Source organism: Stenella coeruleoalba, assembly GCF_951394435.1.
Source record: "Stenella coeruleoalba genome assembly, chromosome: 12".
NCBI lineage: Eukaryota > Metazoa > Chordata > Mammalia > Artiodactyla > Delphinidae > Stenella > Stenella coeruleoalba.
The window spans coordinates 23,278,832-23,291,593 of NC_137158.1; the positions used below are offsets into that span (position 1 = coordinate 23,278,832).

A 12,762-nucleotide genomic window follows, 5' to 3' on the forward strand; every position below is an offset into this window, starting at 1 on the left:
TACTAGCAAACAGAATCCAACAATACATTAAAAGGATCGTATACCATGGTCAAGTGGGATTTAGTCCAGGGATGCAAGGATTCTTCAATATACACAAATCAATCAATGTGATATACCATACTGACAAACTGAAGAAGAAAAATCATATGATCATCTCAATAGATACAGAAAAAGCTTTTGACAAAATTCAACACCCATTTATGATAAAAACTCTCCAGAAAGTGGGCACAGAGGGAACCTACCCTCAACATAATAAAGGCCATATGCAACAAACCCACAGCAAACATCATTCTCAATGGTGAAAAACTGAAAGCATTTCCTCTAAGATCAGGAACAAGACAAGGATGTCCACTCTCACCACTATTATTCAACATAGTTTTGGAAGTCAGAGCCACAGCAATCAGAGAAGCAAAAGAAATAAAAGGAATCCAAATTGGAAGAGAAGAAGTAAAACTGTCACTGTTTTCAGATGACATGATACTATACATAGAGAATCCTGAAGATGCCACCAGAAAACTACTAGAGCTAATCAATGAATTTGGTAAAGTTGTAGGACACAAAATTAAGGCACAGAAATCTCTTGCATTCCTATACACTAATGATGAGAAATCTGAAGGAGAAATTAAGGAAACACTCCCATTTACCACTGCAAGAAAAAGAATCAAATACCTAGGAATAAACCTACCTAAGGAGGTAAAAGATCTGTATGCAGAAAACTGTAAGACACTGAAAGAAATTAAAGATGATACAAACAGATGGAAAGATATACCATGTTCTTGGATTGGAAGAATCAATATTGTGAAAATGACTATACTACCCAAAGCAAACTACAGATTCAATGCAATCCCTATCAAACTCCCAATGGCATTTTTCACAGAGCTAGAACAAAAAATTTTACAATTTGTATGGAAACACGAAAGACCCTGAATAGCCAAAGCAATCTTGAGAACGAAAAACAGAGCTGGAGGAATCAGGCTCCCAGACTTCAGACTACACTACAAAGCTACAGTAATCAAGACAGAATGGTGCTGGCACAAAAACAGAAATATAGATCAATGGAACAGGAGAGAAAGGCCAGAGATAAACCCATGCACCTATGGTCAACTAATCTATGACAAAGGAGGCAAGGATATACAATGGAGAAAAGACAGTCTCTTCAGTAAGTGTGCTGGGAAAACTGGAGAGCTACATGTAAAAGAATGAAATTAGAACACTCCCTAACACCATACACAAAAATAAACTCAAAATGGATTAGAGACCTAAATGTAAGGCCAGACACTATAAAACTCTTAGAGTAAAACACAGGAAGAACACTCTTTGACATAAATCACAGCAAGATCTTTTTTGACCCACCTCCTAGAGTGATGGAAATAAAAACAAAAATAAACGAATTGGACCTAATGAAACTTAAAAGCTTTTGCAAAGCAAAGGAAGCTACAAACAAGACGAAAAGACAACCCTCAGAATGGGAGAAAATACTTACAAATGAATCAACGGACCAAAGATTAATCTCCAAAATATATAAACAGCTCATGCAGCTCAATATCAAAAAAACAAACAACCCAATCCAAAAGTGGGCAGAAGACCTAAATAGACATTTCTCCAAAGAAGACATACAGATGGCCAAGAAGCACATGAAAAGCTGCTCAACATCACTAATTATTAGAGAAATGCTAATCAAAACTACAGTGAGTTATCACCTCACACCAGTTAGAATGGGCTTCATCAGAAAATCTACAAACAACAAATGCTGGAAAGGGTATGGAGAAAAGGGAACCCTCTTGCACTGTTGGTAGGAATGTAAATTGATACAGCCACTATGGAGAACAGTATGGAGGTTCCTTAAAAAAGTAAAAATAGAATTACCATATGACCCAGCAATCCCACTACTGGGCATATACCCTGAGAAAACCATAATTCAAAAAGACACATGCACCCCAACGTTCATTGCAGCACTATTTACAATAGCCAGGTCATGGAAGCAACCTAGATGCCCATCGACAGACAAATGGATAAAGAAGATGTAGTATAGGGCTTCCCTGGTGGCGCAGTGGTTGGGAGTCCGCCTGCCGATGCAGGGGACACAGGTTCGTGCCCCGGTTCGGGAGGATCCCATGTGCCGTGGAGCAGCTGGGCCTGTGAGCCATGGCCGCTGAGGCTGTGCATCCAGAGCCCGTGCCCCGCAACGGGAGAGGCCACAACAGTGAGAGGCCCGCGTACCGCAAAAAAAAAAGAAGAAGAAGATGTGGTACATATCTACAATGGAATATTACTCAGCCATAAAAAGGAACGAAACTGGGTCATCTGTAGAGACATGGATGGATCTAGAGACTGTCATACAGAGTGAAGTAAGTCAGAAAGAGAAAAAGAATTATCATATATTAACATATATATGTGGAACCTAGAAAAATGGTATAGATGAACCGGTTTGCAGGGAAGAAACTGAGACAGAGATGTAGAGAACAAATGTATGGACACCAAAGGGGGAAAGCAGCAGGCGGTGGTGGTGGTCCTGTGATGATCTGGGAGATTGGGATTGACATATATATACTAATATGTATAAAGTGGATAACTAATAAGAACGTGCTGTATAAAAAAATAAAATAAAATTCAAAGAAAAAAAAAAGAAGGATCCCTCCTACCCATAACTTACAATTACCGTATCTACTTATGATGGAATATCACTTACTGCAGTAGTCTGAAACTTCTGAAGGTGCTCAAGGTACCAACTTTAATAGTGCCCATTACAAATCACTGGCAACATTAATGGATTTGTATTATCTAGTCTCAGAGTTTCATAGTTTGTTATTGTTCTCGAAGGGTCAACAAAGAGAACACTGGTCTGGAGCTTCCCTAGCTGCCTGAATCATGGCCATGATACACTTGAAATGGGTCTTTATTGCCACCTCTGCCTTGGGGAGGGGGGAGGGGGGAGGGGGGCGGAGTTGCTTTTTCAAATTTTATTAGGCAAGCGGACAAGTAATATTCCTTCCTAACTGACTATTTACTGGAGAAATTATTTTTCTCCTTTTGTGGGAAAAAAGTGAAATATATAACTTCTAGATGTCTAATGTACAATCGAGATCAGAAACCATGGCATTTGTCAGAAATATGACTTCTACAAGAGTCATTTTAGATATTATCTTTTCTATTTACATGGTTGTCAGTGCGTTTGAAATTCTTTTTAGATGTAAAACATTGGTAGGGAAAAAACCCAACAGGATAAGAAACACCATGTTATTTCCTTCACCAAAATAGGATGTCCATTGCATTATAAATATGTAAGTAAGCATGATACTATCTCCTTTCTTGAGAACATTTCAAAATTACAAAAAGGAATTGTTTAGTCTTTTTCTCTCCAAATCACATGTAACAAGAAGACAGCCTGATATGATAGATCTGGTTTTCAAAAAAACGAGAATATGCTAAAATGATTTCTAATATTTTTCTATAAAGTGGCTGGCTCAAGAGAGATTGAAAGTAATTGGAATATCCAGCTAAGAAAAATGCTTTTTTAATTGGAAAGTAATTTGAGGACTAGATTTAAAATGTTCTCAGAATAATTCACACAATCTACATTTCAAATAAACTTACTGATGTTAATAACAATTTACAACCACAATCTTAAATTAGAAAGGAAAATTAATTTATATTGCCTCAAAGATAATCCCAGCTCAAGAGATGAGAAAATAAAGTTTTAATGCAGTAAATATGTATGTAATTAGAACCAGAGTTTTAAATACTTTGATGAACTTCATGGTAAATACTTGATGGTTTAAAAAAACAACAACAACAAGCTCATAGATACAGAGAACAGGTTAGTCGTTGCCGCAAGCAGTAGGTGAGGGTGGGAGAAATGGATGAAGAAGGGGGTCAAAAGGTACCAACTTCCAATTATAAGGTAGATACGTTCTGGAGATGTAATGTTAACAGCAGGGTGACTATAGTTAATAATACTGTATTGTATATTTGGAAGTTGCTAAAAGAGTAGATCTTAAAAGTTCTCATCACAAGAAGAAACTGTTTTGTAACCATGTAAGGGGATGGATGTTAAGTAGACTTATTGTGGTGATCATTTTGCAATGTGTACAATATTGGACCATTATGTTTTACACCTGAAACTAATATGCTATATATCAACTATACCTCAATTTAAAAAAAAAAGCAATATTTGGTTTTCTAGGCATTCTTCAATAATAATGTTAAATATTTATTTAGTGTTTTTATGTCTCAGGCACTAGGCTAATTGCTGAGAATACAGAAGTACACAAGACACAGCCCAGCCCTATGGGACTCATATTTTTGTAAACAGATACGTTTTTTAAGGACATGAAGGTAAGAATACTGAAACTGAAACATGTATGACCACAGGCCTTAAGTGTTACTCAGTTTTGGCAATAACACGGCCAAAAGCACGTTGGTAAAAATGGCAGGAAAACTACTGCTATTGAATACTTTCTGGAACCCTAAGTCTGCAGTTTCGATGTGATTTGTTGGTAACAATGCATGATTTTTAACATCCAGAAAGTTACTAGATGGGCTCACTAGAGAACCCAGCAGTGGTCCTGAAGCACTCTGTCAGCAAGTGTGCAGGATAAAATGCCGTCAGCAACTTAATAGTTTTTGCATATAAGTAAAAAGACTTTTGGCTTCCATGACAGTTTGTGAGGTGTTTTTTTTTTTAAGTTTTTTTTCACTTTTTGAATCTGCTTTCAACAAAGAAATACCCATGTCCGCTCTGATTACTGCAACGTGAGACACTGAAAACTTGCCTCTCCACTCACAGTACTACAGAAAACTGAGCAATTATTCAATGAATATGGCACACTAATCTAGATCTGCTTCCACTGCTTTCTCTCAATTTCTCACTCATCTCCGTTTCTTTCTGTTTTATTCATCTATGGAGATCTAAACTTTACTTGTCTTTCTAGCCTCAAAATACATGAAATCACTTGGAAGACAGAGTAGGCACAGAAGTCTCTCTTCTGTTTATGAGAATTAGGGTCCTTTTGAAATAGAAAATAGCTTTGCTTGGCTCCATGAAACATCTTAAGTCACTTCTCATTTATCTTTTCTTACACTCTCTTCCTCCTTCTCCCTAGCAACTATGACATCACATCACTTTCTTCCCCTCCAAAGCCACTCCGAGGACTACCATCAACTCAGGGGCAGGTAAGCTTCCTCACCATTGCCTGCACTGCATCAATGTGGCAAATGGCAGCATTAGCTGGACAAGTCCTACCCTGTAGCAGTGTCTGCCAAACTATGAGTCATGACCCATTTTCCAAACAGAGAAGTTAATTTAGTGGGTTGAGACCCACATTTAAAAACTAAATCAACGGAAAAATAAACTGAACAGAATGGAAAATCATACTTATTTTGAAACTTTGGTTTATGTTGTGTGTGTATAAATACACATATGTGTATGTGTGCTGGAACTCAATGAAAGTACACTTCTTACATTCCTACAGGTCATGGTGGTAAGTTTGGAAGCCACTAAACTACAATACTCAGTTCTAGGCCTGCATCTATATCTGATGTAATACTTCAGATATTTTAGAGATTTAAAATATGGATGTTAAATAATTTCCTTTAGTAAAAAGTGTTGATCTAATGAGCCACACATTTTCTAAAACATCATCAGTCAGTGAACAAATCAGTTTTCCTAGTTTTCTCAGTATTTCCTAAGAGACCCCAAATAAATGCTTTATCTTTAAATTTAATTTACCCTAAAAATTAAAACTGACACATTATTAGGCATTTCAAAGATATTTTTAAGTAACAAATAACAATCCAAGCTCAATATACCTAAAAAGGAAAAGTATTCTACTTTTTTTAATTTAAAAAAGTCTGAGGGAATGGTTTGATGGATTTTCAAATATTTCAAAAATGAAGAGATCACTATTTCTTTGCACTAACGGAATATGTATATGAATACAAACACCAATTTTACACCAATTTTATATTTCCTGGGCTGTAAAGAGACTTAAAAATTGAAGCTCAGAAAGCCTAGAGTATGAGACTGTGACTAATGGCACCCAGTCCCTCAGCAGGGATGGAACCAAGTTCTGAGGCAGAGAATAACCCAGCTGCACTGACTATAAAATAACTGCCTCAGAATAACGGTTATATTCCTTACATTTCACATATGGCTGCTGCATGGAATTCATAGTTAAAATACAAAAGACATTCAGCCATTCCGCAGTGTCAAAGTGAAAACTGTATGTGACTCAGCCTCACAGCTTCACACACTGCTTGGGCTGTCTGAACTGCAAGAGGCAACTAATACCAAGCCCGGTGGAGAGGGACAGCCCTGTGGCTCTGAGACTTTCCATAACAATCCTTGAGTTGATTAAAAGTGATGTTGACAAGCTTCAATCCTTCTTGGTTTTATGGATTATGGCTGGTAAGTGGAGCCTCCAGGACTAGAACCCTATGAGAATAGCACTGAGATTTTTACTGCACCGTAAAATGCTTTAGAAAACAACACAGAATAATAGGTATAAAATGTAAACTACTGGGACTTCCCTGGTGGCTCAGTGGTTAAGAATCCGCCTGCCAATGCAGGGGACACGGGTTCGATCACTGGTCCGGGAAGATCCCACATGCCGTGGAGCAACTAAGCCCACGCGCCACAACTACTGAGCCTGCGCTCTAGAGCCCGCGAGCCACAACTACTGAGCCCACGCGCCACAACTACTGAAGCCCACGTGCCTAGAGCCCACGCTCCGCAACAAGAGAAGTCACCACAATGAGAAGCCCTCGCACCACAATGAAGAGTAGCCCCCGCTCTCCCCAACTAGAGAAAGCCCGCGCGCAGCAACGAAGACTCAATGCAGCCAAAAATAAATAAATTTTAAAATAAATAAAATGTAAATTATTATTTAAACTTGACCATGTCTATAAAACTAAACTATGAACAACAGAATTATATACACACTGAATTAAGATAAAGGTATTATGCAAAGATATACAGAAATAACCACCCCTCCACCCCAAAAAAGCTTCTGACAACTTGAAAGCATACAAATAAGAATTAAGTAAAATTTTACTTTTTTCAAAACTTCCCTTTTAACTTTCAAAGACTACATATAAAGATATAATGAAACATATCTCTTACTTAAGAAAACCCTAAGTCACACAGAGCCCAGTACATCTAGAAACTTATCTTAATCTCAATAAAGTTGAAAGAAGTTAGTCGTGGATGAGGGTGAAATCTACTTCATTTACAGCACTAAACAATAGCTGTGGATATGTGAGGCAATTCTTTTCTTACTCTGTATTACAACTCATTATAAAATGATCAGTGTTGGGCTTCCCTGGTGGCACAGCGGTTGAGAGTCCGCCTGCCGATGCAGGGGACGCGGGTTCGTGCCCCGGTCCGGGAGGATCCCACATGCCGCGGAGCGGCTGGGCCCGTGAGCCATGGCCGCTGGGCCTGCGCGTCCAGAGCCTGTGCTCCGCAACAGGAGAGGCCACAGCAGTGAGAGGCCCGCGTACCGCAAAAAAAAAAAAAAAAAAGGATCAGTGTTTTATTTAGTTTATCATATTTTAGTTTAAAATAAGAAAATAATCATGTATGTTTAAAATCAAGTTCTTCAGATGACAAATTTCCCATGAAAACTTATTCTGATGACTTTCAGAAGATGTTAAGAGATATAAAAGGTAAAGTTGGGATAACTTCCTCTAAAAATAATGAAACCTGAAACTAGCATGAAGATGTACTGGTCTAAGACTGTAATGAAGTCCCATGTTTGTACACACTGGTATCTTTACCTAGGGCTTGGACAGAAAACTAAAACTAAAAGATTAATCATGGGAGAGGGAGGGAGGGAGAGACAGAGAGAGAGAGAGAAAGAGTGGTTGTAACAATTCATGTTATATGCTAATAGTACATACATCTATTGTCAAGCTATAGCAAATTTTCTGAATTCATTTAACACTAGCCCAAATATCCACCATCCTTTTTGTGTTTTCCTTTTTCTCTTTCTGATCTTTATAAATTGGAGCTCCTTTTTAGAAATACAAATGTAAAATGCCACTTTAACAAATGTAGCCTCTAGCACCAAGCCACTCACACTTAGTCCTGTGATGTTAATAAATGAGAATTCCTTTTCCTAAATATTCAAATGAACAATTTTCTATCTTGATTTATAAAAAAAAAAAAAAAATTCAACCAATACTCTCTTAAGAAAGCAAAACAGCTTCCATTTATTAAAGGTCATATCTGATATCTATGCCACACAATACAGTATCATTACATTTAGTTGAACAGCAAACGAATACTGGTATTTCATGTCCAGAAGAAGTCAGATGCAAGGCAAGGGGCAGGGAATGAACCTTAAATTTCTAGCCTGATCTCAAGCATTTAAACTATGATTTTTAAAAACTGTTTTCCAATTAACTTACAAGCATTCTAATTAGGTAGGGATCTATACAGCATTTTCATAAGAACCACAGGAATTATAGAAGAACTTCAACAATTAATGAGGATAAGAAATCCTTTTACAGTACATGAGAGAAACCTTTCCCATAGCAACATCAAAGGAAAAAGATGGCCTAAAATAATGGACTTTTTTCTATTGAGTTGATTATCTATGCATAAAGGGTTGACAAAGGATTGACCTCTGTCACTGGGCTTGTTAGAAAGGGCTTGGATAAAGAAAATGATATGTTAATGAATCAGGTGAGTGATGGAGGAATCGCCCTCATACATACATACACTTATGTTTTTGACACAACATGTAACACACACACACACACACACACACAAATTCTACCCTTCCTTAAATATATCAGATAAGCCTCTCACTTTTTCATTATTTCAGTTATAATACAGAGAAACAGGATTTTCCAAACCAATGGACAGAAAAAAAATTGGGCTTTTAGAAATGTTTCTGCTGAAACTTATTAGAATTCCTGCCTCTACTGGAGAATTTGGTGAACAGGATAGTGAGGGAGGTTTATGAAGAGACTCTTGCCAACTCCACTTGTGTTCCAGGGATGTTAAAAATAGAATTTTAAAAAATGTACCTGAATGCTTGTCATTACTTAGGGAATCAGAAACGTTCAAGAGGGTCCGCAACTTAAGACCCTAATGTGGACTTTTGAGAGTGTCTTAAGTTAAATTAAGGAAGGTACTTAAAGAAGTGCTGATGCTATGGTAGCTAAAGAAGGTTTTTCATTTTAAAATGTCAATAATGTGACTAAACCGCCTCAGTATTAAATATCTTATATGTCCTATTCAGGCTCAGTCTATTCTGAAAAATCTTTGTTTTTCAAAGCATAAAAATAGGTCATATATGTAGGGGGAAAGGAATTCAAAATCACATCCAACAAATGAATGTGAGAAAAATAATTAACTCATAGAGCCAAGAAACAAATGTGAGGAAAAATCCAATACTAAACCAAAAAAACAAATCAAATTTTACAGGTCTGTCAGAAAACATTAATAAAGTTAAAATAACAAAGGAAAAGGATGACTGCAAACCTTTCTTTTTATTTACTGCCTTGAACATTCAGAATACTATTCCACTTTTTACAAGAAAGCCTAGTTGGAATCTGTGCTTCAACCCTCAACTAATATTGCTATAAAAACAATCTTTGACAAAAAATTGAATGCTTTCCCTCTAAGATCAGGAATAAGGCAAGGATGTCTGTTCTCACCATTTCTAATCAACTTTGTACTGTAGGTTTTAGCCAGTGCACTAAAGCAAGAAAAAGCAATAAAAGGTATCAATATCAAGATCAGAAAGGAAAAAGAAAACTGCCTCTTAGTAGATGACATAATCATTTATGTAGAAAAATCCTATGAAATCTACAAAAAAGCTACTAGAATTACTAATTGAGTATAGTAAAGTTGTAGGATTTAAAGTCAACACACAAAATTTAATCGTCTTTTTATGTACTAGGAAAACAATCGTAAAATGAAATAAAAAATACTTTTAAAATAGCATCACAAATATAAAATATTTACAGATAAATTTACTTTTAAATGTGCAAGACCAACACACTGAAACAATGGAATACTGCTGAGAGACACTAAAGATCTAGATAAATGGAGAAATATGTGGCTTTGATGAATTGTAAGATTCAATACTGTTATGATGTCATTTCTCTTCAAATTGATCTCCAGATTCAACGTGATCCAAGTCAAAATTCCAGCAGGTATTTTTACAGAAATTGACAAGATGATTCTAACATTCACATGGAAATTAAAGGAACCCAGAGTAGTCTAAACAACTCTGAAAAAGAACAAAGTTGCAGGATTTACACTACCTGACTTCATGACTTATTCTAAAGCTACAAAAATCAAGACAGTGTGATATTGGTGGAGGGATAGATACATAGGTCAATGGAACAGAATAAAGAGCTCAGAAATAGATTCACACACATATGGTGAATTGATTTTCAACTAAGATGCAAAGGCACTTCAATGGTGGAAAGGATACCCTTTTTAACAAATGGTTTAGGAACAACTGGATATCCACGGGCCAAAGAAAGGTTGGGGTGTAGGGGGACAACATTCCTCTATGCCTTGAACCTTGCATCATATACAAAAATTAACTCCACTGGACAATAAACTTAAATGTAAAACCTACAACTATAAAGATTCTAGAAGAATACATAGGAGAGTAATCTTTTAGCCTTTGGACTAGGCAAATATTTCTTAGATCAACAGTAAAAGCAAGAACCGTGAAAAAAACTAATAAACTGAACTTCACCAACATTAAGAATTTTTGCTCTCTGAGGATCCTGTTAAGAGAAATCCCATATCTGATAAAGGGCTTACATCCAGAAGATATATAAAGAATGTTCAAAACTCAACGGTAATAAAACAAAAAACCCAATTAAAAAATGGCAAGTTTTGAACACACACTTCACTAGAGACGTACAGATGGCAAATAAGTACATGGGAAGATGCTCAACATTATTAGTCATTACAGAAATGCAAATTAAAACTCCAATGAAATACTATATACCTATAAGAATGACTAAACTTAAAAAGACTGACCATACCAAATGTTGATGATGATATGGAGGAACTGGCAATCACCCTGCTCGTGGGGAAATAGTTTGGTAGTTTCTTAAAAAGTTAAAACATACAACTGCCATTTAACTCAGCCATTTTGGTCTTAGGTATTTACCCAAGAGAAATGAAAATATATGTCCATACAGAGACTTGTACACAAATGTTCACAGCAGCTTTATTTATAATAGTCAAAAAGCAGAAACAACCCAAATGTCTCTCAACGTGTGAAAGGATAAAGAAACTGTGCTACAACCATATAATGAAATACTACTCAGCAATAAAAAAGAATGAACTACTGAAGTGTAACAACATGGGTGAATCTCAAAATAATAACACTGAATGAAAGAAGCTAAAAGAGAGAGAGAAAGAAATACAGTATGATCCATTTATATAAAATTCCGGAAAGTGCAAATTAATCTATAATGATTAGATCAGTGGTCACCTGGGGACTGAAAAAGAAAAAGGAAGGGCAGGACGGGGGAGTTCAAAGGGGCACAAGGAAACTTTTAGGGGTGATGGATATGTTCATTACCTTGACTGTGGTGATGGTTTCACAAGGGTATGTCAAATTGTACAGTTTAAATATGTATATTTTACTGTATGCCTATTATACCTCAATAAAGCTGTCAAAAAATTCTATTGGTAAGAAGGGTCATGTGGCTCTAAATTGTACTCTTCTTAACTAATCACTGAAGTGCAATGGTCAAAATTAACGCTACTAAGGGCAAGATTATTAAACTAATCGATTCACTGAAAAACTGAATTACTTTTTCATCAGAGATATGCAAAAACAAATGAAATTAATAATTCACATTCCCAAATTTTTGTGATAGTTATTTGCAGGGTTTTGGTGGGTTCTGGACGAGTGAACTGTATCTAGGGAAAATATACTAGAAAATGAACAACCATACCTTGATTTGTGCAAAGGGTCTTTCATAACCTCCAACATAGAGAAGGCCAACATTCTGAGGAAGTAACCTACAAAGGAAAAAAAAGCATTATTTATAAAATACTCTTCCTTAAATATGAGGTTGTATAATTACCAAAATTTGTATAATAGATCCTGACTATGTAAAAATTAATATCTATGCAATTATTCTTGTCTTTTTGCACGATGGAATAGTAACCAGCAAAGGAATAATTCTTATACTTCAGAAGATGATGGGTAAATACTGAGAATGGCAACTTAAATGTAAAACAGTCTAACATACTAGTAATTCTAGCAAAATTACTACATTGGGGAGAATTAAAAGAAGCAATGCATATATTTAAAAATCTATAAAAGTTCAATTCAAGAAACACTCACTGTGTGTCTATATTATGCACTATGGAGATAATACAAACCTAAACAGTTCAGTCCCAAAATTTAACAGGAAAACCAGATACACAACCCTAACAAAAGGTGGCCTCTGATAAATGCTATTCTAGAGGTATTTGCCATTGCAAAGTAGTGGAGTGAGAGATACCTTCTATGGAGGGAGCTGGAGAAGCCTGAAGAGGAATTTAGGCTTAACTTTTAAAGGGTTGGTAAGGCAAAGGGAGAAATTTTAAACTATACCCTGAGAATGCAGAAGATTTGAAACCAAAAGCAAAGAAGTCTGGCTGAAGTAAGGGATAAGTTAGTCAGAGATGAAAACCCGAAGAAGGTTTGGAATGGGCCATGAAGAAAGTCAAATGTCTTATCTTTATTTCATAAGTAATATTTATTTTTTTGTACAGACAATAAACGC

At 36.2% G+C, this 12,762-nt stretch overlaps 1 protein-coding gene across 4 annotated transcripts in view; it reads right to left on the reverse strand.

The window, feature by feature from the left end:
• Positions 1-12,762, reverse strand: part of RNGTT (RNA guanylyltransferase and 5'-phosphatase) — a 250,474-nt gene that overhangs the window by 69,257 nt on the left and 168,455 nt on the right. For all 4 annotated transcript variants that reach the window (XR_013830869.1, XM_079939773.1, XM_079939771.1 and 1 more), the window contains exon 14: positions 11,944-12,010. Coding sequence is in view for 3 of the 4 variants with exons in the window: in XM_079939773.1 (XP_079795899.1) it covers positions 11,944-12,010 (67 nt within the window). In the remaining variant the exon portion in view is untranslated. The remainder of the gene's footprint in view (positions 1-11,943; positions 12,011-12,762) is intronic.